Source organism: Alosa pseudoharengus, unplaced genomic scaffold (genome assembly GCF_046254945.1).
Source record: "Alosa pseudoharengus isolate Yale_2024_CS ecotype anadromous, Long Island Sound unplaced genomic scaffold, YU_APseudo_1.1 YU_APseudo_1.1_scf_28, whole genome shotgun sequence".
Taxonomy (NCBI): domain Eukaryota; kingdom Metazoa; phylum Chordata; class Actinopteri; order Clupeiformes; family Clupeidae; genus Alosa; species Alosa pseudoharengus.
In genome coordinates, this window is record NW_027468709.1 from 1,140,773 (window position 1) to 1,167,010 (window position 26,238).

General features: G+C 42.5%; 1 protein-coding gene across 1 annotated transcript in view; it reads right to left on the bottom strand.

The window, feature by feature from the left end:
* Positions 1 to 26,238, bottom strand: part of LOC143099421 (E3 ubiquitin-protein ligase rnf213-alpha-like) — a 351,714-nt gene that overhangs the window by 53,294 nt on the left and 272,182 nt on the right. Inside the window, exon 40 of the mRNA XM_076262416.1 lies at positions 23,554 to 23,735. Coding sequence (XP_076118531.1) covers positions 23,554 to 23,735 — 182 coding nt within the window. The remainder of the gene's footprint in view (positions 1 to 23,553; positions 23,736 to 26,238) is intronic.

Sequence of the window (26,238 nt, forward strand, 5' to 3'; positions counted from 1 at the left end):
AAACTTTAAACCAGCCATCACCAAATGGCGGACCGCGGTCCGAGTCCGGACCGTGACGTGATCCTATCCGGACCCAGACCATAATAGCCTAATTTAGATTTTCACGTAAGATTTCAAAGCTGCTCTAAATGTTTCGTTGGTTAGGATAACAGCATTTACTTCAGGAGCTTCAGGAACCATCATTTCGCTTGCTGCTACTCAGCCAGTGAAATCTGTGAATTCTGAGTCAGTGAGTAAAGTAGCCTACTATGGAGAGGAGACTGATAGCCTAAAACGAGCGAGGAGAGGAGACGGGACGAGAAACAATCAGATGGATACCTAAGTTAACGATAAGTAAGTTATTTTCAAATCATCGATTGCTCAAAGAGGAGAAAGCTAGACAGCGAGAACAGAGCTTTATAACGATACGGGGGCAATAGCCTACCACGCAAAACTGTCACGCGTCCGTAACGCCAAGGATGTGACAGTTTTGCGCGGAATTGCCCTGGACCTCTTTTTTAAGCGCCAATTTGAAGCACCTCTACTAGACAAAGCATATTTTTTGAGCAAGCATAGGGTAGGCTAGGCCCATTCAACAGTGAACTGAGACCACAGAATATTTTACGATTTAAGAAGGCAATATGATTGATCCACCACAATCTAGTTAAGCCTACATGCACTGCCCAACAACGTGATATTCCTGGGTTTCCAGGATTTCGGGTCAACATAAAACAACTAAAAAAAATAAATTAAACTTGCTGATTAATGGGTTCAAGGAACCAGCTGTGGAATATCCATCCTTGTCTCAGCTCAAATTTTATTTTAAGTTCACGTTAAGATCTTAAAAATAGCCAAGGCTACTCAGTTTTTCTCCCCAATTAGGCTACTCTTATCTTGCCTTATTTCTCCTCATTTCGAATGTTGCCTTTTAGGCTACTTATTTTATTTCACATTAAACATTAGGCCTAGGCCTACAATCTTCTATTTCTTGAATTTCCCCTTGGGGCAGGGCTGTACGTTAACTTTTTTTGCAAGTAGCACTGGTGCTACAGAGGTTAAAAGTTTTGTAGCACCAGCCACAAATTCTGTAGCATCGATATAAAACCTCTAAAATCTCTAAAAACAGTTCATCACAGTTCATCAATTGTGGTTGGGATCTAGGCCTACTGCAACTGGATTGATAAAAGATCATACTTGTAAACATCTCACCTGGCTACATTGTGTTTGAGATGAACAAAAGCTATCAGCATGATATGTTATTTAGTTGTTGTGTTTTTGTAAAAACAAAAAAACAATCCCTGACAGTTCCATGCAGTTAGACGTTTCAATGGGTATCAGGAAGACAGGTCATGCCATTGATTTTTTGTTAATTTTTCTTATTCATGGAAGTCCATTAATTTATTTTTGAATAAGTAAAAGATATGCTGAAGATTTTATTCCACTAAGATTTAATTCACGTTTAGTTCATATTTCTAAGTTTTTAGATTAGTGTAACCCTACATTCAACCTTATTGTCATTGCACGAGTGAAATACCGTAATTACAGTGGTGCAAATGAGTAGGCTAACTGACATGTCAAATGCATCCCTAGACTGTTCCATACACATAAGCTACAGTAGGTAGCCTAGATAGCTGAAGGTCTGTGGCTAACGCAGTCGTAATTAAAGTGTCGTGAAGGTTTTTTCGGAACCGATCTTGTATAGGTTATTAAGCACTACTAAACGAGACTGTTGCGCATGAAGTGGGCTCATATTTGACAGATAGAAGCGAACGTCCCGGTGGACTTTTTTCTTCTAAGTTTTAGATCTGAATGGTGTTGTTTGGATACGTTGTTCGTTTTAAACTGAACTAAAAATGCAAAGCAACAAGGCGATTGCCACAAACTTCTACCTCTGCTTGCCTAATCTAATCACCTCAGCCCGGCCCGGTCGGAAGATACTTTCGCTTTAGGCTAAACATATCTATCACTTGTTTGCAAGGTGTTGTTTGTTTTGGAGTTGGATTGTCTGGATACTAGGCCTACAAACAAGTAGACATAGTTTTTAATCGTGTAGACTGCAACTAAGTTGAAATCAAAGTAGCCTACATCGATTTCCCTCTCACAGAAGTAGTCTAAACATACGCACTTTAAACAAACAAACGTTTCACCGGGAGCCTACACCGGGCTCGTAACGAAGAGCTCCGTTCGCGACGCGCAAAAACAGAAGACGGGTCTATTTTTTTTTTAACGTAGCCTACGCGCCGCTATCACATCTGGTGTAGCCAGTTGCACTGATCACAGTAGAAGGTAATTGCTGTAGCCTCCCTGTCAGTCTCACACGCATGCATTGTATTGCCATAAGCAAAACTATACTGTAGCACCAGTGCTACGTTGGTAAATTATCCATCGCACAAACTATTTTTTTTGTAGCATGTGCGACATATATGTCGCACTGTACAGCCCTGCCTTGGGGATCAATAAAGTATCTATCTATCTATTTGTCTATCCATCCATGTTCTGTCCCTGGGTTTTGTAGTGAATACTTCCTGTTTCTAAGTAGATGCTGCCACCTAGTGGTGGTTTCCGTTTCTGAGTGAGATTAAGCACACGTAAACCAATGTTAGTCATTGTTGTAAGTGCATTTGAAGTGGAAAGACGGTGGAATTCGTGTGCATGTCTTTGTTTATATTACGCCCTCAACACGGGACAATCTGTAAGTTTGGATGATATAATTTAGTTAAGCTATGTGTTTAGCCTTACTTTGCATATGTATTTTGCGTTTGTATATGATAGTAAAAAACCTTTACTAGCGTCCTAGGCTAGTTCATAGCTAACTTGGTACTGTTCAGAAATAGCTAATGCTGTTTGACCCGTAGTAGCGGAATAATGTGTTTGTCATTTGTATGTATGCACAAAATGATAGCTTTATTAATTGAAATCTCCTTTATTTTTGTATTTTCAGTTTTACAAATTGTGGTTTCCAAGTAAACACTCTCAAACGGCATCAGTGTCTTGAGCACTTACTGGACCCTTGTTTAGCTCGCTGTCTAGCCTGTGTAGAGCCACATAGCTGAGGGCAGAAGAGTAAAAAGATTCGTCAAGACCTCGAGTGCATTGACAAGGACTTCATCTCCAACGATAGCTGAGATGTTCAACACAGCAGATACTCCCCCCCTTTCCCAGATGGAATTCAGGTCAGAGTGCGGATCTCTTTTATCGTCTGCTTCACGGCGATCAAAAGGCTCAAGTGAGAGTCAGGCTGCAGCACAAGCACGAGCTAACGCTGAGGCTGCCCGTACCAGAGCTGAGTTTGCCAAACGGCAAATCGACATTGAGGTCGAGAGAGCACGCATCGAGGCAAGACTAAATGCTCTAAAGCAGGAGGGTGAAGCTGAAGCAGCTCTCGCTGCTGCGAGGGTCCTAGAGGCAGCAGCTGAAGACCCAACTGAACATATCGAGTTGCCTATCCCAGGTATTCCAGTTTCAACACCTGGGCCTATCAAACGCATTGAAGAATATATCAAAACCCACTTCAATAGTGAACATGATATAAAAAAGGAGAAAAAAGACATTAGGGAATCTCAATGGGAGTTCAAGGATTCACATGACCTGGATCATCATGTGCCACAACCAACCACTCAGTATGTACCCAGGTATGCTACAGAAACTCCCGCCAGATGGCAGCCTGAGCAGGCTCCACCCACCTTTAACCGAACAGACAACACCCACATGCGAAGGAAATCAACATCCAGAGCGACAGAAATGTCTGATCTTGCTACCTACCTTGCACGTCGTGATCTGCTGACATCTGGGTTCAAAGTATTCGACAATAGGCCAGAGACCTACATATCCTGGAAGTCTATGTTTCGCAATGGCATAGAAGGTCTAAACCTAAAAGCCAGCGAAGAGCTCGATCTACTCACAAAGTGGCTTGACGGGGAGTCTCTTCAACACGCCATTAGGATTAGAGCAGTCCACGTAGGGCTGGGCGATATAAACGGTATAAGCGGTATGCGATAAAAATTTGGCCAACGATAGAGATTTTTGTTATACCGTCATATTGCGATAGGTCATTATGTCATCAAATTGCAACACGCTTGGCCTTGGCCCACTGGTTAGCACTCTGGACTTGTAACCGGAGGGTTGCCGGTTCGAGCCCCGACCAGTGGGCCGTGGCTGAAGTGCCCTTGAGCAAGGCACCTAACCCCTCACTGCTCCCCGAGCGCCGCCACTGTAGCAGGCAGCTCACTGCGCCGGGATTAGTGTGTGCTTCACCTCACTGTGTGTTCACTGTGTGCTGTTTGTGTTTCACTAATTCACGATTGGGTTAAATGCAGAGACCAAATTTCCCTCACGGGATCAAAAAAGTATATATACTTATACTATACATACCTGCCGGGACCGGCAGCAACCACGAGGAGGCCACAGGTGTGGAAAAATGGCAGCGAGCAGTGAAGGTATTGTAACGATTTGATAGCGACACAGACAGTTGTCCAATCAAAAGGTTTATTAGCTGAGAACGAGAGCAGGGACACAGACCCAGAACACAATACACACGGAGCAGGTCAAGTACACACACACGCTACACATACAGGGGTGGACGCAGCCCCCCACACAAAAAGGATCACACACGAGGGAGAACTAAAAGGGAAACATGTCACGATAAAGACGCTAACTTTAGACTTATAACTTAGGAGAAATACAGACATAAACCCCCAAACAGGGTAGGAATTTCACGGCGGCCACGTCGTTGCCTCTTGCGTTGGCCGTGAGGCCCCTTTGAAAATCAGAGGTTTACAGGCCACGGTGGCCTTGGTGCCCCCTTCTTTCAATATTCTGCTTTGCGTCCTACTAATAGCGATTTTTATTTAGTCTGTGTGGCCTGTCAAAATAATCTAAGCATTCACAGTGCAAATTAATTGAGTATTTTACGCAGTGGAGAAAGTGACAGCGCAAGAAAGAAAGTGCGTCCAAATTCCATTCATCTCAGTTGAACTACTCGCAAAGTAGCCTATTCATCACACAGACATCACAAGTATCACATGAAAGAGCTTTTTCTCAGCTTTTAAACGATGTTACCCGATAATTGCTTAGTTGAACGGTTCGCGAGAAAAGTAAATAATATAATTCAATTTAATCATACATTCTACTGAAGGTTTTGTCCCATGATCTCCCAACCCATTCATCTCGGATACTTCACGAACCCTTCTTTTAACACACGACAAACCGTATATCAAAATAAACAGCAGACCTTACCGAACACAAAGGTGTAAAGTCCCCTGTACAGTTAGCCGTTCCAGAGTAATCCAGTTTTGAATTTGCAGTAAATTTCGACATGCATGGATGTCTCCAAATTTGGGCTTTAAGTTTTACAATGTGTTTAAATTGTTCCACATGATTTCATAACGGGCCAAATACAAAATAAATGTTACAAATATCGCCTAGATATTGGTAAATCAGAGGACAGCTGACTGAGTTTGTGAAAGTAGCCTTAGCCTAATGATCACAAAATGCTAAGCATGCATCTAGGCTATTTGAGTTTCTTAAAGCTGAGCTGTGGTTAAATTGTTCAATACATGATTTTATAACAGGCCAAATATAAAATAAATGTTATAGCCTAGATATCTGTAAATATTAGATGATCAGATGATTTACAGTTCTATGTAATATGTCATGTTTCATGTTTTTGTAATGTTTCATACAGTGATGTCTACTGCAGTGAATAGGCTAAATAAAACTTTGATCATTTGTATAGCCAATACATTTTTAAATAAGTAACAATCTTGACTATTTTATGCAAGAACCTGCTAGACCTATATTGAAATTCACACACCAAATTATACCGCAATATATACCGTTTACCGTATGTGTCCCAAATTATACCGCAATATGAATTTTAGGCCATATCGCCCACCCCTAAGTCCACGTGAACAATCCAGAGACAGGCCTTCGACGTTTATGGCAACGGTTGGACAAGAATTACGGCTCATCAGAGGTCATTGAAGCATCTCTATTTAAGCGTCTGGAGAATTTCCCCAGGGTCTCCTACAAGGACAACCACCTTTTGCAAGAACTCGCAGATCTTCTTCTCGAGCTGCAAGCAGCAAAGAATGAAGGTTATCTACCGGGCCTCAGTTATCTTGATACGTCGAGAGGCATAAACCCCATAGCAGAGAAGCTTCCCCATAACCTCCAAGAGGCATGGATCAAACAAGGAACAAGGTACAAGAATGAACATAATGGTCTTTATCCACCTTTTTCTTATTTTGTCAAGTTTGTTAACAGCCATGCTGAAATGAAAACAGACCCCAGCTTTACATTGCAAGGCTCTAACATGCTCCCCCTCAAAGCAGAAAAGACACTAGTAAAGCAAGCAAAATTCAGAACTCCCATCACAGCAAACAAAACACAGGTTGAGACGACACACACCAGCACTGATACTCCCCCTGCTGGCCCAGATAAACAATGTCCCATTCACAAGAAGCCACATTCACTAGCTGAATGTAGGGGCTTTAGAATGAAGACATTGGATGAGAGGAGAAATTTGCTGAAAGAGCACTCAATCTGCTACAAATGTTGCATGTCTACAGAACACAGGGCCAAAGACTGTAAAGCCGTGATTCACTGTATAGAGTGCAATAGCAATGGTCATGTTTCAGCATTGCATGCTGGACCACCCCCATGGTCAATTAAAGAGCCTAACACATCCACAGGGGGTCAAGGCGGGGAGCAAGACAACCCAGACTCCACTGTGACCACATCCAGCTGCACAGAGGTATGTGGGAAAGGGCTCCAAGGAAAGTCGTGTTCTAAAATCTGCCTGGTCAACATCTATCACAAAGCGTTTCCTGATAAGAAGAGAAAAATGTATGCAATGTTAGATGACCAAAGTAATGTATCGCTGGCAAGGACAACCCTTTTTGACATCTTTGGTGTACAGAGTGAAGCACTACCGTACACAATGAAGACATGCTCTGGCATAACAAACACTAGTGGGAGAAGAGCCAATGGATTCATTGTTGAGGGGATCGATGGAAAGGTGTCTATGCCATTGCCGACACTCACCGAATGCAACCAGATTCCTGATAATAGGTGGGAGATCCCGACTCCAGAGGCAGCGGCACACCACCCTCATCTCCAGGCCATCGCATCCCAGATACCCCCATTGGATCCTTCAGCAGAAATCCTTCTCCTCCTAGGCAGGGACATCGTTCGGGCTCACATGGTGCGCAGTCAGCTTAACGGGCCACATGACGCTCCTTACGCTCAATGTCTTGTCCTGGGGTGGGTGATCATAGGGGATGTTTGCCTCACAGGAGCTCATAAATCCACTGTGAGCTCTTTCAAGACAAACATACTTCAAAATGGGCGACCCAGTTTTTTCTCCCCCTGTGAAAACAGAATCCATGTTAGGGAAAGGTTTACAGACACTAGCCCCCTCTTAAGAAAAAACGCAGCCTAAAGACGATATAGGCAAACTCATCTTCAAGCAAACAGAGCAGGATGATAAGCTGGCACTATCTGCAGAAGATGAATTGTTCCTAAATATCATGAGCAAAGAATTCTGCAAAGATGAGGCAAACAGTTGGGTAGCACCACTCCCTTTTCGTTTCCCTCGACAACGCCTACCCAACAACAGAGACCAAGCTCTCCATCGGCTGATGTCACTCCGTCGCACATTAACTAAGAAGCCTGCGATGAAGGACCATTATGTGGAGTTCATGGAGAAGATGTTAATCAAGGAACACGCCGAAATTGCCCCTCCCATCACAGCTGGTCAAGAATGTTGGTATCTCCCAAGCTTCAGGATTTACCACCCTCAGAAGCCGGGCAAGATCAGGATAGTCTTTGATTCGAGTGCCCAGTGCAACAACATCTCTCTCAATGAAGTGCTGCTCAAGGGCCCAGATCTCAACAACACTCTGGTTGGGGTGCTCATCCGTTTCAGACTTGAGCAATATGCTGTAATGGCAGACGTGGAGCAAATGTTCCACAACTTCATCGTTAAAGAAGAGCATTGTGATTACCTTCGGTTCCTGTGGTTCCAGAACCACAACATGGATGGAGAAATTGCAGAGTTTCGAATGAGGGTCCATGTGTTCGGAAATTGTCCATCACCATCAGTTGCTATCTACGGGCTAAAAAGGACTGCGATTGAAGCTGAGGAAGAGTATGGTAGGGACACAAGGCTATTCATCGAACGCCACTTTTATGTGGATGATGGATTGAAATCCTTTTCTTCTGAGACTGAGGCCATTGATGTGCTGCACAGAACGCAGAAAATGCTCGCACAGTCAAACATACGCCTGCACAAGATCTCATCCAACAGCCCCACCATCACAAGCGCCTTCCCTGACGAAGATCTCGCTACTGGCCTGCAGGGCCTTGACCTTGGGCAAAGCTCACCACCTGTACAGTGCAGCTTAGGTTTGGGGTGGGACCTTTCCACAGACCTGTTCATGTTTCAGGTGACAATCAGTGAAAAGCCATACACTAAACGTGGAGTGCTATCAGTCATCAACAGCCTCTACGACCCCCTTGGCTTCGCGGTGCCTGTAAGCATTGAAGGTCGCTTTATTTTGAGAGAGATCTCCTCTGATGTGTGTGACTGGGATGCTGAACTGCCAAAAGACAAACAGGCCCAGTGGGAAAGATGGAAAGACTCTCTGAAGCACTTACAGCAGTTGAACATCCCAAGAATGTACACTTCAATTCCTTCATCAGCAGCACAAAGGAAAGAGATAAACATTTTCTGTGACGCGTCCACAAAAGCTGTAGGGGCTGTTGCCTATCTGAAGATTACAAATGCCGATGGCTATAGTGAAGTGGGCTTCCTTCTCGGTAAAGCAAGGCTTGCTCCAAAACCAGACATCACCATTCCGAGACTGGAGCTCTGCGCGGCAGTGCTGGCCGTTGAAGTAGCAGAGTTAGTCCAAGAAGAACTGGACATCGACGTGGACGATGTGAACTTTTTCACAGACTCAAAGGTCGTGCTGGGTTACATCTTCAATGAGAAGAGACGTTTTTACATCTATGTTCATAACCGCGTGGAACGTATCAGGCGATCTACGAGAGCAAATCAGTGGCATTATGTGCCCACTCATTTAAATCCAGCTGACCATGCCACAAGAGCGCTGCCTGCTGAACAGCTGTGTTTCTCCACATGGCTAAGTGGACCTCCTTTCCTCACTGACTCAAAGCAAGGTGAAATACAAGAGAAGCCTTTCAACCTGGTTGACCCTGTAACTGATCCAGAACCGGAACCTGCTGGTGAGGGCAGTAGCTAGGCTGCAACACATTGCCAAGTCCTTCAAGCACAGACCAGGGAGTGCCTGTCATCACTGGCATGTATGTAGTTTGCACCTTGATGAAGACCAGCTTCAACAGGCAAGAGCCACAATCATTTGTGCTGTTCAAAGTGAGGTCTTTGCTGAAGATTTCAAACAAAAGACATCTGTCAAAAGATCAAGCCCACTCAGCAAGTTATGTCCATTTGTGGATGAAAGTGGACTTCTCAGTCGGAGGTAGGCTGGCAAGATCACAGTTACCTACAGGTGAAACACATCCTATCCTCATTCCGGGAAGACATCATGTGACTGAGCTATTAGTCAGACATTTTCATGAAAGGGTGTACCACCAGGGTAGACATTTCACTGAAGGGGCTGTTAGAGCTGCAGGATTTTGGATTGTGGGAGGAAAGAGAGCGGTCAGCAGTATGATCTACAACTGTGTCACTTGTCGCAGGCTGAGAGGCAGACAACAAGAACAGATCATGGCGGACCTGCCTGAGGACAGATTAAGCACAGACCCACCGTTCACATATGTGGGCCTAGACGTGTTTGGGCCTTGGCATGTCATGGTCAGGAAAACAAGGGGAGGTCAAGCAGAGGCCAAGAGATGGGCTGTCATCTTCACGTGCATGAGTGTGCGTGCCATACATATCGAAATCATAGAATCAGTGGACACATCATCATTCATCAATGCCCTGCGTCGTTTTTTTGCCATCAGAGGTGCTGCAAAACTGCTCAGATCGGATTGTGGGACCAACTTTGTGAGTGCCTGCAAGGAGCTGCAAATTGACAAGAAGGGTTGCCACAACAGCGAAATTGATACTTACCTCAAAAACCACGGTTGCCAGTGGCAGTTCAATCCTCCTCATGCTTCACACATGGGCGGATCCTGGGAGCGCATGATAGGGGTTTCCTGTCGGATCTTGGACGTAATGCTACTGCAACATGGATATGCTAATCTCACTCATGAAGTGTTGGTAACATTCATGGCTGAGGTAACTGCAATAGTAAATGCACGGCCTATCACAACAGTTTCCACAGATCCAGAGCATCCTGCGATTCTTACCCCTGCCATGCTGCTCACACAGAAGTCTGGCACACCGCCGGTACCACCAGGGCAGTTTGAAGGACGCGACCTCTTCAGGGCACAGTGGCGACGTGTGCAGCACTTGGCCAATGTCTTCTGGGTTCGATGGAGGAAAGAATACATCAGCGGGCTCCAAGATCGGCGCATATGGCGGACGGCGAGACCAAATCTACAAGAAGGAGATGTGGTCCTGCTTAAAGAGGGCCAGGAGAAGAGGAATGATTGGCCAGTCGGGCTCATCACTAAAGCCTTTCCCAGTGAGGACGGCAGAGTGAGGAAGATTGAGGTGAAGGTTGTTCGTGGCGGCGAGCAAAGACTTTACCTGCGCCCCATCAATGAGGTCGTCCTGTTGGTGTCTAAGGACACTGTTTAAGAGACTGGATTGTCTTGATATCCTTTTGGAACTGTTTGCATAGGTTTGTTTGGGTGACATCCTTAAGATGTCAGACGGGGAGTGTTCTGTCCCTGGGTTTTGTAGTGAATACTTCCTGTTTCTAAGTAGATGCTGCCACCTAGTGGTGGTTTCCGTTTCTGAGTGAGATTAAGCACACGTAAACCAATGTTAGTCATTGTTGTAAGTGCATTTGAAGTGGAAAGACGGTGGAATTCGTGTGCATGTCTTTGTTTATATTACGCCTTCGACACGGGACAATCTGTAAGTTTGGATGATATAATTTAGTTAAGCTATGTGTTTAGCCTTACTTTGCATATGTATTTTGCGTTTGTATTGCTATATGGTAGTAAAAAACCTTTACTAGCGTCCTAAGCTAGTTCATAGCTAACTTGGTACTGTTCAGAAATAGCTAACGCTGTTTGACCCGTATGTATGCACAAAATGATAGCTTTATTAATTGAAATCTCCTTTATTTTTGTATTTTCAGTTTTACAAATTGTGGTTACAAATTGTGGACCCTTGTTTAGCTCGCTGTCTAGGCTGTGTAGAGCCACATAGCTGAGGGCAGAAGAATCTATCTACCTACAACTAGGCTCCATCCATCCATCCTAAACACGCACGTTAAACATTATGATGCTCCGGACCTTTGCTTGAGGAAATTTTCCGTAACTGGACCTCGCTGAAGATTAATTGAATACCCCTGCTTTAAACGATTGAACGAACCTTCCCGGACTTTGTAATTGCGACCAGTGACTGCATTGGGTGAACGAAGCCGAAGTTGAAACTTAGGCTCCATGGCACATAGACTGCAGGGCTCGCCCTTCTATGAATTGAAAAAGACTACAAGCTGCCCCACCGAGTTTGCGATAAAGTAAGCAAGAAAAGGGTTTTTTAAGTCAGGATATGGCAAGTCAATGGCATTTATTCGTCCAAAGTTACAGACCAGTTTCCATAGTGCACATCTTATCAATAGTTTGAATGTCGTGTGTTTCTGCTCATTGACAAAATAGCGTTCAGTATGATTCATGCCCAATTAATTTCCTCTGTTAAAGTGTTCGCCTTTGTGTCACTAGTTTGGTTTCATTTTGTATGAGATTTTGTGATGTAGGCTAGCCTATGATAAATGACTAATGGCCAATATGTAACTCAGCTAGGCCTAATGTTAGTTTCCTCAGCCATGTCAGCTAGCCTCAGACTCATTATCTGCTATGGCTGCTAGTGCTAGTGCAGAGTAGCTTACCATGCCAGTGACGTAGCCGATTGTTGAAATCCAACATGGCGGCGCCCGTGTAACAACAACACCACTTTCAACGTACAATTTCATCCCTTTTAATAAATTCAGCCATTTTAATCATTATACCAATGAGAAGAAATAAAATACATCTGTTATATCACCTTTACTTCAAATTCCAGTTCAGTTCATCTTTAAAGTTGAGGCTGCAAGTGACAAAATCTCCTCCATTGGCCACCAGATGGAACAACAAGATCAATCTATCAAATTGCTGGAATCCAGATGCGACAACAGGCAGGCTTCAGTTCGCTCCGACAAAACAACTATCCGAACCCTACAAGCAACAGTAAGAACACTATCCACCAAGATCGCTGACATGGAGAACAGAAGCCGCCGATCCCATCTCTGCTTAGTTGGTCTAAAAGAGGGGGCTGAGGGAGGTGATGCTGTTTCATTCTTAGAAACCAACATTCCGAAGTGGCTCCCATCACTGACTGAATGCCACATTAGCATAGAGAGGGCGCATCACATTTACTCTCGCTCCAATCTGAGCAGTACACCATGCACACTAATTTTTAAACTGCTGAACTACAAGGACAGGCAAAAAATTCTAAACGCTGCGAGAGCTGTTGAGTCACTCCACTACTGTGAGAACAAAATCAGCTTCTTCCCCGACTACAGCCTGGAGACCACAAAGAAAAGGAAAGCATTCTCCGATGTTAAGAAGAAACTTAATTCTCAAGGGATACAGTCGTTTCTACGTTTCCCAGCTATACTGAAAGTGACTCATGACCGCCGACAGATTGAATTCAACACCCCAGAGGAGGCCGAGCTGTTCTTACACTCCATCAGACCAGCATCACAGTTTGCCGACACAACTGGTGCCCAACTGGAGAATGTTAACCCTCCAATGGATGTAAACCACTCCAGTATGGATATTACATCTCCACAAGCCGCACTTCAATATCCTTCTTCCTGAACAAAACTTGTTTTTCTTTTTTGGACATTGAGGTATGCCAGCTTCCAGTTAAGTTTACTGCACTTTTACTGCCGTTTAACAAAATAGGCTAGCATACACAAGCTTTAAGTTAGCCAACGTTCAAGGCTACAGGCTCCTGATTATCCGTTGATTTTATATTATTTTGTTTGCTTAATATCCGCTTTACTGCGAGTTGTGAGTGGAAATGCTGCATTGCTATATGAGAGTCACGTCTCTTGTGTTTCTTTATGGTTACCTAGCCAAAGGGATTGCTATTCCCTTGTGGTTTCTTTACTTTGTGTTCATAGTTACAGCCCAGATAGCAAGGTGACATTGATATGATGTTGATTTTCCATCCAAATCATCATTTTGGTTGAGATTGAAACCTCAATGGTAAATAGACATTGAATCAGCATTCCTGACAAAAACCCGACAGTGCATGAATATCGATAAGAGAGATATCGAAACAACATTGGTTTATAGTTTATGTTGCCATAATCGATAGAGCATCGATACATAGTTCACTAAAAGATATTGAAAAGTCATGGATTTGTGGTTGACTGGGAAATCTTAACGTGGTGATTGAAAAGTAGTGGATTTATAGTTGACTGCGCGACGACGTTTGAACTGTCCAGCAGGAGATCATTTTCAGCAACAGTTCAGTCAGACCAACCGGGTGTTCAGCTCTCTGTCAAGTTCACTCCTCCTTAATGGTAAGCAAGCATTTATTTATCAAACGATAATGTTTTATTGTAAAAGTGTACTACATTAAATTCGGTCATGTTTACAGTCTATGTACATCGTACTGTCTGACTTACAAACTCATTCAAATGCTAGGCTAGCTAAATTTACTTGCTGTTGTCAAATTAATGTTTAGGCTAACTTACGTTATGGCAGTTCATCATAATGTTAGGTTAACGTTACTAGGCAGTCTGATTTATAATTAGGTCCAACCTTTGTTGTCAGTAAGTTACAGTTTATTATACTCATGATAATAAAATATGAAGTAGTGCTAGGCCTACTGGTAACGTTAGCTTCTAGGCTACTGTCAAAATTATAGGCTGAAGATGTGCTGCTGGTTAACGTGGAGATTTAGCTAACATCTATCTATAAAGCAAGAAGCGTCTGTGTGTGTGTCTGTGGCACGCATATCTCGCTGACTGTTTGTCAGACTGACCTAAGATTTCGTATGTGGCTTGCACGTGGCACGTGGTGTGCACTCTCGATTTTGAAGATTTTTGAATGCATATTTCAAAATATGCTTATTTACGTAGGACGTTTATCGCTGCACTGCACTGTTTACAAGGGGACCAGTTTCAGGGGAGCTCCACCCCATGGATCGTGTACTGACAGTAGCTAGGTCCAGAGAACGGGCTCTGCTAGGTCTCACTTTGATGATAGTCAGTCGCAATTTAAACGGATTACTCGGGAACCGCTTGTGGGTTAAGATGCAAGATGATTATCATGTCTGACCTCAACAATAAAGACTCCCTGTATGCAGTTTGCTTGCATAAAATGATTACTTGCAACACGCCAACAAACACGGGTATGTAGTGACCACTCGAATAGCCCAGGCTACTTTGGACTTTCAAGAGACTTTGACTAAAACGACAATTCCGACTGCAAGGTCCCAAATTGAAACGAGCGATAGGCTAATGCCACATAGCTAACGTTAGACAAGTTGCAGAATGAGCGACGGCACTTATCACGCCATTAAACACGGGTATGTAGTGACCACTCAAAATAAAAGTATGTGCAAGCTTCGAATAGCATTATGAAGTTATTCAGTAAGCTATAGCCTACATTTAGCCTTAACTCAAAACAGTTGTCATTATGTCATTCTGATCTGTAGAAATGTCACATGCTGCATGTGGGTGACCAGACGTCCCGGTTTAACCGGGACAGTCCCGATTTTGAGATGCGTGTCCCAAGTCCCGACAAAAGCCTGTCGGGACGCTAAAATATCCCGGTTTTCACCAACCACTATTAAAGTGTCCCGGGTTTTCAGAGATTACATAGCCGGCATGGTCTTATTATAGCCCGATCATTAACTAAACCCATGTAGAAAGACTAGCGGCGTATGATTTCGATAATGTGTGCGTGCATGAGTGTGTCAGTCAATCGTAGCAGTCGATCTTTGCAACCAACGTTACAATGTATCCGTAAACAGTGCTGCATGCCTCTTCATATCTGCCTCGTTTTAACAGTTAGGCTACGCTACGACAATGTTGAAGAGAAAGTTATCATTCTCAAAATTACTGTGAGTTAAATGTTTTCATGCATGTCTGGCACTCGTTAGGCATACAGTACAGGACCTTTTTCTCTGACTGAAAGTGCGCAGAACTTGTGTGTTTGCATACAATATTTCATAAATTGATACCCCCGAACCCCCTATACCTTCTGGGCTTAAAGAAAAAATGTCTGTGTCTCATGTTCACGTTAAACGCGGTCACGCACTAAGTGTCCCGGTTTTAGTTCCGACAAATCTGGTCACCCTACACATGCAGCCATGCCTAAATTTATTAGAGGCCACATTAATTATAGGCTAATATATTATAATATTCAGTATTCATTATTGAATGCTTAGCTGGAATGATGTTTCCCTATCATCCTATTTTTAAAGCAGGCATACATGTGGGCATGTAATTGAGCTACGGGTTTTCTTCAGGAATGGCATGTTTGAACGGGCACTGCACTAGTTTATGTAACTCCTGGTGATCATATTTTTGTGAGTTTAATAGGCTAACTTTAGCAATACTGATATAAGTTAACTTTAAGTCATATCTGACTAGACTGCTATCATTAACCGTTCATTGGGCAGCAAAATTGTTCGGACGAACAGAGCTGCCCGAATGGCTGGTGCTGGTAGCAAACACGACACGTTCAATGAGCTCACCCAGCTTGCGAAACTGAATTATTCTAACACTATCTTCAGCCTGGCATTTTGACAGCAAACTCAACAAACATATAGAATATATATTCTATGATTATTCTAAAGTTTCAATTATAAGTAGCCTTCAGTTTCAGTTGAACATAGCCTATTTATCTAACACTGTCTATCTCTTTTTCTTCTGTTTCTGTTAAGTGCCACTTCACTCTGCTACTGGATGGTGGAGGGCTGACTGTGAACGGGTGGTCTATGAATGCTATACTGAATGGATGGCAGGGAAGCACAACACACGTGAATTTCTAAATGAAGAAGAGTTAATAAATGCACTTGATTTTCAAACTGATAAGTTGTCAATGGTTATTTATGCACGATTGTGTAGCCTAAACCAGCCATACTAGGCCTATAGTCAAATTTATCCTGGCTGTATATAAAGCAGGATGTGAATTTCCCAATATTTTTCCAAATTAAAAGTGGTTTACTGAGGTTTAATATCAATTGAAATACCATTGAAATCGCATTGATCTTTAGTTTGGTTGTAATTTCAATGTTGTTTCAATATTCATTTTAATTGAAATACCATTGGAATTCCGTTGATCTGTAGTCGGAATTTCAACATTGCTTCAATATTAATAGAGGGTGCAAAATGTTATAGGATCAATGTTGAAGTGCGACGTTGACTCAATGATTTTAACGTTGACAAAATAATGTTGATTTAACATAGATTCAATGAGTAATTGCTATCTGGGAGTGTTTGATGTAATTTTATGTCTTGTGGCAGATCGTAAACGTGTGTTCAGTTTTAAGAGCAATGCATCATTGTCTGTGATAGTACTGTGGAATTCTTTGGTAGGAGTTGCCTGTTTTCTTGGCATTACATGAGCATTATGGTAGAAACGTCTCAGATGGTTGACCTGAATATAATTAGTTGGAATGCGTGTGGCTTGAACAACCCCGTTAAACGAACACGGTGCCTTGAATTTTTACACCGCACTAATGCAGACGTCGTATTAATTCAAGAATCTCATTTAAAACAACAGGATCATCGCTTTCAAAATAGACAATAGTAAAACGTTGCCTGCTAATGTGCTAGTAATAAATACAAGGGCGTTCTAATAGTAGTGAAAAGATCCACACAGATAGTGCATTTCACGGCAAATGACGCGAGTGGTCGGTTCGCTTATGCTGTCATTAGTGTCAACAGTAGGCCTACAAAGATTCTTTTGGCATCTATCTACTCCCCAAACGATTTCTCTGATGATATCACAAATGCGCTGCTGTCATTTCACAATTGTCAGTTGTTGATAGGTGGGGATTTTAATGCAACAGTTAATCCCTTGCTAGACCGATCGCCAGCGTCTATTTCCTTTCCTCCTTCCACCGTCGCCCTAAATCATTTTATTACGGAAGTGAACGTGGTGGATGTCTTGAGAGCTAGGAATGAAAGTGCTAAGGACTTTACTTTTTATTCTTTTAGGCATAAATCAATGTCTAGAAATGATTATTTTCATTAGCCCTGGCCTACTGGATCAAATCTATGAAATAGACATACTGCCAAGATTGATATCTGATCACTCTCCAATCCAGTGTCATGTTAAACCATCTTATTCGCTGCCAAAGTTCCGTAGATGGCATTTTAATGACACACTCTTGTATAATTCCGACTTTATGGATACACTTAAAAAACAGTGACATGAATTTATCAATTTAAACAAACATGGCTCTTCCGGTTGGGCTCCAGCTAAGATGGCCGCCTAAACTTGACCTTGCAAAGCATGGAGGTATTATATATAACTGGAGAGAGTGACTAAGTCCCGCCCTCCATACAAATGAATGGTGGAGGCTAGGCTAGTAAATCCGGCCAATTCATAGTCAACGCCATCTTGAACACTGGGGTTCGGATTCAGCGCCAGTCGGCTCTGACCATGCGCCAAGTTACAAAGCTGGAAATGACGCATGGACCAACGTCGATTTTTATTGGATATTCTGTAAAAAGAGAGTCGTCCTCCAGTAAGAGGGTGGTGATAATGCACATAAAGTTCTTGCCTCATAACAAGAAGAAGAAAAAGTTGCTCGGGAACGCGCATGGAGTCCGAGTGGAGTCGCCCTGAAGCGCAACTTAATTTCATTGGATAACACAGCGGCTCTAACTAAGAGCGGTCTGCCTGCTGTCCTGCTGCAAATATGCATTCGAACATGACGTGAAATATCCGTAGTCGAACTATAAATAAACTATTCGGTTTTTAGTGCCAGGTGTAGCGCATTTTTACAGTCTATGATTAGTTTGTTTTTTATTTTATTGTTTGCCATCTCATAGCGGGTGCTCTAAACGTATTCTAGCGTTGGCCCATGACCAAATCAAGCCAATAATAGCCAGTAGCCACAATAATGACTGGAGCCAGAGCCCTCAATAGCCACCCTGTTTTGAAAAGAATATTGAAGATACAGGTGTAGCGCATTTTTACAGTCTATGATTAGTTTGTTTTTTATTTTATTGTTTGCCATCTCATAGCGGGTGCTCTAAACGTATTCTAGCGTTGGCCCATGACCAAATCAAGCCAATAATAGCCAGTAGCCACAATAATGACTGGAGCCAGAGCCCTCAATAGCCACCCTGTTTTGAAAAGAATATTGAAGATATTCAATATTATTGAAGATATAGTATTGAAGATAACGCAGAACGGTCAGCCTGAGCGGACAATTACGTCCCCAACTCATCTAAAATGTGGTGTCTTTACTTTGAGTTGTACAACGCAGATGGTAAAGTAACGGTTAAAGAGAATGTTGTCTGCGGACTCAAACAGTTTACTTACGCATCCACGACATCCAATCTTCGCGCTCACCTGTGGAGTTACCATCCAAATGAGGCAGCGGTGTCAGAGGCACAGTAGACGGCCAGAGCATCGCCAGGCGTCCAACACCGTATGAATGCATACTTTCCGTAAATCCTAAATTATGTCCAGGGTCTGCTATTTACTTAGGCTGCAAAGCACAGGTACTATTTATTTGAGGTAGGCTTATTCGAGGCAGACCTTTATTTCTTACATTGTAGGCCTACGCTATTGTGAGACATGCGTTTTGTTTGGAGCGGCATACCAGGATATCAAACGCAGACGATTTTCGGTTTTGGTATGGGATTTAATTTACTTTTTGACTTTTATTAGTTAAATGTTGAGACTGATGGGCATTTAAATCTAGAGGGTATTTGATGATCACTGTAAAGTTTCGTGTAGTTGAAAAAGTGTTGGAATTTCCAGCTGTTTATTGCGAGACAAGGCCATTCCTTCATTCATTGAACGTGCGCTGTGCTCTAATGGAAACCTTATTGCATAGCGTAGTAGCCTAAATTTAGTTGTTTTTTTTTAATTATGCATGGTTTACTTTTTATTAAATTCGTAGGCTGGAATGCCTCGCGGCAATAATTGTGTTTAAATGTAGTAGCCTAGTGCTTCAGCCTCTGGCAAGCTCCAAAGGGGGGCGGCTATAGGTTGAGAGCTGTTGGAGACCCATGGTGTAACGAGACAAGGTCTTTATGCCGCTGTTGTGTAATTTATTGTCTTTAATCATGTTTAGGCTATGTTTGTTCGGGACAAACAACAACGAAACAAGATCAATACAATTTTCTTTATTTGTCATATGATGGATAAACAACCATAATATGCACATCTTCTCATAGGCTCCTCAAAAAATACGCACTGAATAACGTTTGGCTGTAGCCGCCGGATAGGTACCCGCCCACCAACATGTACGCGCATGAGAGTTCGTGCCCAACACGGATTTTCATGCATGGAGCTGGTTCCAAACATAGACAGTAAAAGATATGGACAGAGTCATCACGTAGACGTCAATCGAGGCGGGTGAAGCAAATTTCAACCGTTTCCTGTTGGTCGACGAGGCTTTCTGCGCAGGCTCAGGGGACGTAAATGTAACGCAGGCACGTAGTCTGACTTGTGTAACTCTTGTGATAGCTGCACCGAGAGATTGGGTATGTAGCCACTTACTTCGTTACCACCATGTCTACATTACTGTTCTAAATGTCCTAGTTGTTCGTAGATAAATGTGATTTAATATAAACAGCACTCGCCACATTCATAGCCTAGGCTACTGTCAATCCATCAAAACTTAGCTGAAATGTTGTGCTCCGATGCTTTCGTTCTTATCCAGAGAATACGGTTATTTTGCTCCTGTGCGACGCTTTCACCCGCTCTGGCTATATGCTTATTACGTCACTTTAGCATTGATTTCGGAAAAAAGTTTATTACTCAGTCTGTAAGTCAGTTATGAGGTTATGACGTTAATCACACAATGTTGTATTACTCCGGAAATAGAAAAGGTTCATATAAAGGCTTAAAACGCTTCAGCTGTAACGTTATTTGATGTCAAAGTGGCGCCTAAATCGAATTGTCTTCAATGGGGATGGCTAGGTGAACTGGTCTACTATTTAGCCTCAGATCCGCCATAGTGTCTACGCTCTCCGAACGTTCGCCTGCCCCCTTGGTTCCAAATGCTCCATGCAGCGCCATATTTGAAAATGGCGTATGCTAACATGCCGAAGCTAATCTGCACGCTCTTGACCCCCTGTTGCAAAGCCACCTTCGATATATTTGCTCTCAAACTGAGTCAAACTTGCTTTAACGTCAGTTTTGTTTGTTGACAATTACAATGAAATCTGCAGAGAAGAGAACTATGCCCCCTTACCCCCTTCGCCGCTATCTAAATCGGCAAAGAAGAGAGCCAAGAAACAGCTGTTTGATGAGAACGCGGATTCCATCTTGGAGTGCAGCGCTGAGGGCCCTGTCTTAGCCACGCTATATGAGATGCGGGGGACTCTACGCAAACTTTACCTGGATGTGAAAGCTATACTGGGCGATATGGACGCTTTTCAAAAGAAACTCTCCAATGTGGAGACTGAGGTCTTAGCACTGAACGCCTCTCTAATGACTTTGAACAAGCGTACTGACATTATCCAAGCTGCTCAGCGAGAGGACAGGCTACAAGTTAGGGAAGCTACTTCTGCGATTGCTAAGTTACAATCGAGCGTGGCAGAAATCGCTGAAATAACCTGTGCCTTGTTAACCTTCCAGAGAATGAAGAGGGGGACGACGCTATTGCTTTTCTACAATGCCAGCTTTCTATCTGATTCCCTTCACTGGCTGATCGAGGGATAATCGAAATTGAAAGAGCTCATCGAGTCTACAAAAAAGGTGAAAATTCATCAAGCAAGCCCAGAACCCTCATCTTCAAACTTCTGAGGTACAACGATCGCCAGGCTATCATGAAGGCATACAGACTAGCAGGCACGAAGGCACATGGTCAGTCCCAGCTCTTGATATTTGCCGACTACTCCAACGCAACCGTCCTGAAACGCAAAGCTTTCTCATCATGCATTGCTTCGCTCAAACAGAAAGGGATCCAGTTTTTCCTTCTCTACCCTGCCAGCCTGAAGGTAACATTTGACTCGAACAACACAGGCATTTTTTCTTCTCCCGAGGAGGCTCAGCATTACATTAAAGACATTTAATTTCAGCAGTAGCCTCTCCTTATTAAACGATAAGATCTGTTATTGCACTGGTTAGTGACCTGACTACACTGTGGTATCAACGCGAGAGTATCTTAAACCTTGATTGTCAGTTATGTGTTTTTTTTTTCTTTTAATGGGTAATTTCTGTCATAACAAAGACTCATGTTAAAACAACTGAATTGAACGTGGTCTTAGCTCGAATCCAAGGAATGGTGATTACTTTTGTTCTAGCTAGCTCATGCAGGGGTGTTAGCGTTTTTCCCTGGCGGGCTAGCAACGTTCTGGTTCTTTTTTTAAAGCAGTGCTTCAAGTCTGGGGGGGCTTTGGCTGCTTGTTTTTACGTTAGTCGCATGGCTGCATATTTTTACATGGCTACAATTTTTGTGTCTTCACGCTGTTTTTGCAATCTACCACTATGTATGGTCATTACAGTTAATGATTGACAACTATAATTGCATTTCTTGGAATGTGCAGGGAGTTAATGAGCCTGTTCAGAGGGTTAGGTGCCTTGATTTTCTACGTAAAAACAGAATACACATTGCAATCTTGCAGGAAACGCGTTTAAAAAAACAGGATGTTCATAGATTTCAAAATAAGTTTTATAAAATCCTTTCTTTTTCATGTGCCCCAAATTAAACAAAGGGTGTTCTACTCTTAGCTGATAGAAAGTTGACTCTGCATGTTGATGAGCTAGGCAGTGATTTTGGTGGTCGATTTTGTTTTGCTTTGATTACCTTAAATTCAGTCAAATATTGTCGAGTCTCCATATATGCACCAAATATTTTTGAGCCACAGTTTTTTGATGATATCAAAGTCAGACTCCTATACTTAAAAGTTCCTATAATCTTAGGTGGTGATCTGAATTTAACAATTGATATCCTGGATAGGTCTACAGTAGCACCACTCATCCTACTTCCAACCAGCTTTTACACATTTTTTTTTCACACCATAAAACATTTTCTAGAATTGATTACATTTTCATTTCAGCTGCCTTACTAGAGTCTGTTTTGAACACAGAAATCCTACCCATGCTCATTTCCGACCATTCTCCTGTCAAAATCACCTTATCTAAAGCCTACTCATCTGCTCGTTTTAAACGTTGGCGCTTCAATGTGTACCTGCTACAAGATGAAAGATTTCTAGAACATATTAGGAAGTGTTTAGACAAATTTATCTCATTAAACAATTCAGATGATGTAAACCCTCACACTCTACTACAAAATGTGCAATCAGAGGAAGCTGTATATCATATGCCTCTAAAATAGCCGCAGACCGCAAGAAAAAAATTTGTGACCTAAAAGAAGAAATTCAGCAAATAGGAATATTGCAGACAAAAATATGTATGATACTGCCAGAGCTATAACATTGAGATCCTTAAAGGATGTAGCATAAGGGCTTAGTTTAATCTACTTAGAACTAGACAACTTTATTACGAGCAATCAGATAGACCAAACAGACTTCTTGCATTGCGCTTTAAACAGTTAGAACGTCTTGCCTCAGTGGATGCAGTTAAAGACTCCTATGGCATAGTCTGTACCCAGCCACCTCTAGTGAATAATGTTTAGAGAATTTTATTCTGAACTTTACAAGTCTGAAACACCGAATGACTTTACAGATATGCATGCTTTTTTAGGTCCTTTAGAGCTCCCATCTCTTTCAGCAGAACAAGCTGACCAATTAGATGCCCCACTGCCCTTATGGCCACCTTACACCAAACAACTTTGACAAGATTTGGGAAAGATTCTTGAAAGATTGTAGTTTTTTTTAACTAATGCCCCCCTTTCAAGCCTTCAAGCTTGGAGTCTTTTGAGGAAAGCTTACCCTTGAAAGCTTAAATTCCTTGATACTAATCTTGTACTAGATCCTTGTCTCTGTTTATTGAATGATGATTCTTCACTTGAGCTCCCATTACGGTAAAAGCGTTTGGCATTTGCAGGTTTTACTGCTGCCAAAAAATCAATCCTTCAGCTGTGGTTTAAACCAGATACAAACCTCAAATGCTACCGGACTTATTCCTTGCTTAATATTGCAGCATTAGAAGAGACTACTGCTAGACTGAGTAAAGCTAGCTAATCCACAGTTAATGCATTTACTGTTTGTACCCTTTTTGCAGAAAATGTGAATAAAAACCATAATCACTAAATAAAATGCAGAAATAAACATACAGTTGCAGACAATAATAGCTTATTTCAGTAATGTTCTTCACCTTATGTTCTCAATCATTTTCTCTCCCTCTGAACAGTAAAGTTTGATCACAGAATCCTCAGAAAGAATGAGCTCTACCGTCGTTGACACCATCTTTACCCTCTTCAGCCAGTCCTTACAACTTGAGTAATCCTTCAGGAGCTCATCGCTGGGCTGAAGTTTTTCCAGTAAAAGTTGTGTTGCCTTTAGAGAAAAGCAAATGTGTCAGTCAACTAAAAGAAAACTGAATGGACAACATGGTGAAGGTGCACGATGAGTGTGCAATAGCAAAAGCAGCCAATTTTACAAGAGAGAAACAACTAAGATGTATCACATAGCGGTACAAAATAAAATTGCCGCTCAGTCCTGCACATTCTCTCTGCAAAAAATAAATAAAATCACATTACATTACATTACATTTGGCTGACACTTTTTAACCAAAGTGACTCTCATGGTAACATGGTAAACAATTTAAGGTAGCATGTTCCCCCAACAGGGAACAACAGATGAGAAAAGTTTGGATTTGCCTGAGCGTATCAGTGGCAGAGCTAGACGTTTGTATGAGGAGTGCAACGGTCGGTAGGCAGCATATGCCTGTATGAGGGCATTCAAGTAGGTGGGAGCAGAACCAGAGACTACTTTGTAGGCAATCGTGAGAGACTTGAATTTAATGCGGGCGGCCATAGGTAACCAGTGTAGCTGGATGAGCATCAGAAGGGATTTCACTGTGCAGGCTGGGAGACCTGTCAGGAGGGCATTACAGTAATTAAGTTGTCAGATGATGATGGCCTGTACCAGGAGTTGGGTAGCATATTGAGTCAGGTAAGGCCTGATTTTTCGTATGTTCGTATATAAAGTGCGAAACGGTACAACCGGGTGATCGAGGCAACATGATCGGAGAAGGTCAATTGGTTATTGAGCATGACTCCTACATTTCTTGCAGCCCTGGTAGGTGCACCAGACAGGGAGTCAATTTTGATGTTAATGTGATGGTGGTGTATACACCATGTTCCAAATAATTATGCAAATTGGATTTAAGTGTGATAAACATTTCTTTTTTTTTTTCAATTAAACTTATGGATGGTATTGTGTCTCAGGTCTCTTTGGATCATTGAAATCAATCTCAGACACCTGTGACAATTAGTTTGCCAGGTGAGCCCAATCAAAGGAAAACTACTTAAGAAGGATGTTCCACATTATTAAGACCCCGTTTACACAAGCATGTGTATTTTCATAAACGAAGACATTTCCCTACGTTTGAGCCTTTCATTTAGACGCAAATGGAGAATTCGCCCCGTAAAACGGTTATCCAAAAAAACTCCGGCCAAAGTGTTTTTTTTTTTAAAACTCCGTTTATGCGTTTGGTTCTAAACTGTGGTAAACGGAGTTTTGGGCAGCCAACGTCACAGTATGCGACAGAAGTACACCAAATGTGCGACCAATGTTTACATTTACATGTTCTCACGTGCGACTTTTCAGGGTTCTGATTGGTTAAATGTGAGCTTGAGCTTATCGTTAGACTGCCACTGTGGTTTGGCGTGCTCATGGCAGCATGTATGTACACGGGTTTGTGTAAACACATTTAAAAAATAAACGGTCTTGTGTAAATGCAGTTTTATTTGCAAACGTAGATGGCCAGATATTCGTTTAGGAAAATACCCTGCTTCGTATAAACGTAGTCTAAGCATGCCACAGGTTTCAAGCAATATGAGAAAGAAAAAGGATCTCTCTGCTGCTGAAAAGCGTGAAATTGTGCACTACCTTGGATAAGGTATGAAAACATTGGTTATTTCCTGAAAACTTATGCGTGATCATCGTACTGTGAAGAAGTTTGTTGCTGATTCAGAGCACAGGCTGGTTTGTGCAGACAAAGGCATAATAAGGAAGGTTTCTGCCAGACAATTTCATAGGAATAAGAGAGCAGCTGCTAAAATGCCATTGCAAAGCAGCAAACAGGTATTTGAAGCCGCTGGTGCCCCGCGAACCTCAAGGTGTAGGATCCTCGAGAAGTTTGCAAGTGTTGGGTTTTGGGGTTGTGTGTGCATACATTTTGCTGTGTATCAATTCTTGTATGTAATAAAATATTGGTATTTTTTGGACTCACGTCTCTGGTTTGCTTCGTGGTCACGAACCTGTGTTCCCCGGTAGAGCTTTAGATTGTTATTAAAACTCCTTATCTACTAGACCTAAATTGGTAGAATATTCCTGTGGTGTAAGTCCTCAGGTGGCGTAGTCGGTTATAAACAATTGCTATCTCCCCTCCATGCCACACTGAGCAGAATGTTTTCTACAGCTCTTTGGATATTCTGAATTTGTTCAGCTTTCTAAGATGGTACAAACGCTCTTGCTTTTTTCACTTGGTTGGAGATGTGTGATGTTCATGAAAGGTCCTCAGAGATGACTACTCCAAGATATTTAAAGTGGCTCGCTGTCTCCACCAGGGCACCATGGATGTCCATTGGTGTGTGATGTAGCCTTTGGTTGTCCCTTCTGAAGTCAACCACCAATTCCTTGGTTTTGGCAATGTTTAGTACAAGGCTGTTGTCATTGCACCATGATGTCAGCATAATAATAATAGGAATAATAATAGGGGCAGCCGTGGCCTACTGGTTAGCGCTTTGGACTTGTAACCGGAGGGTTGCCAGTTCGAACCCCGACTAGTAGGCACGGCTGAAGTGCCCTTGAGCAAGGCACCTAACCCCTCACT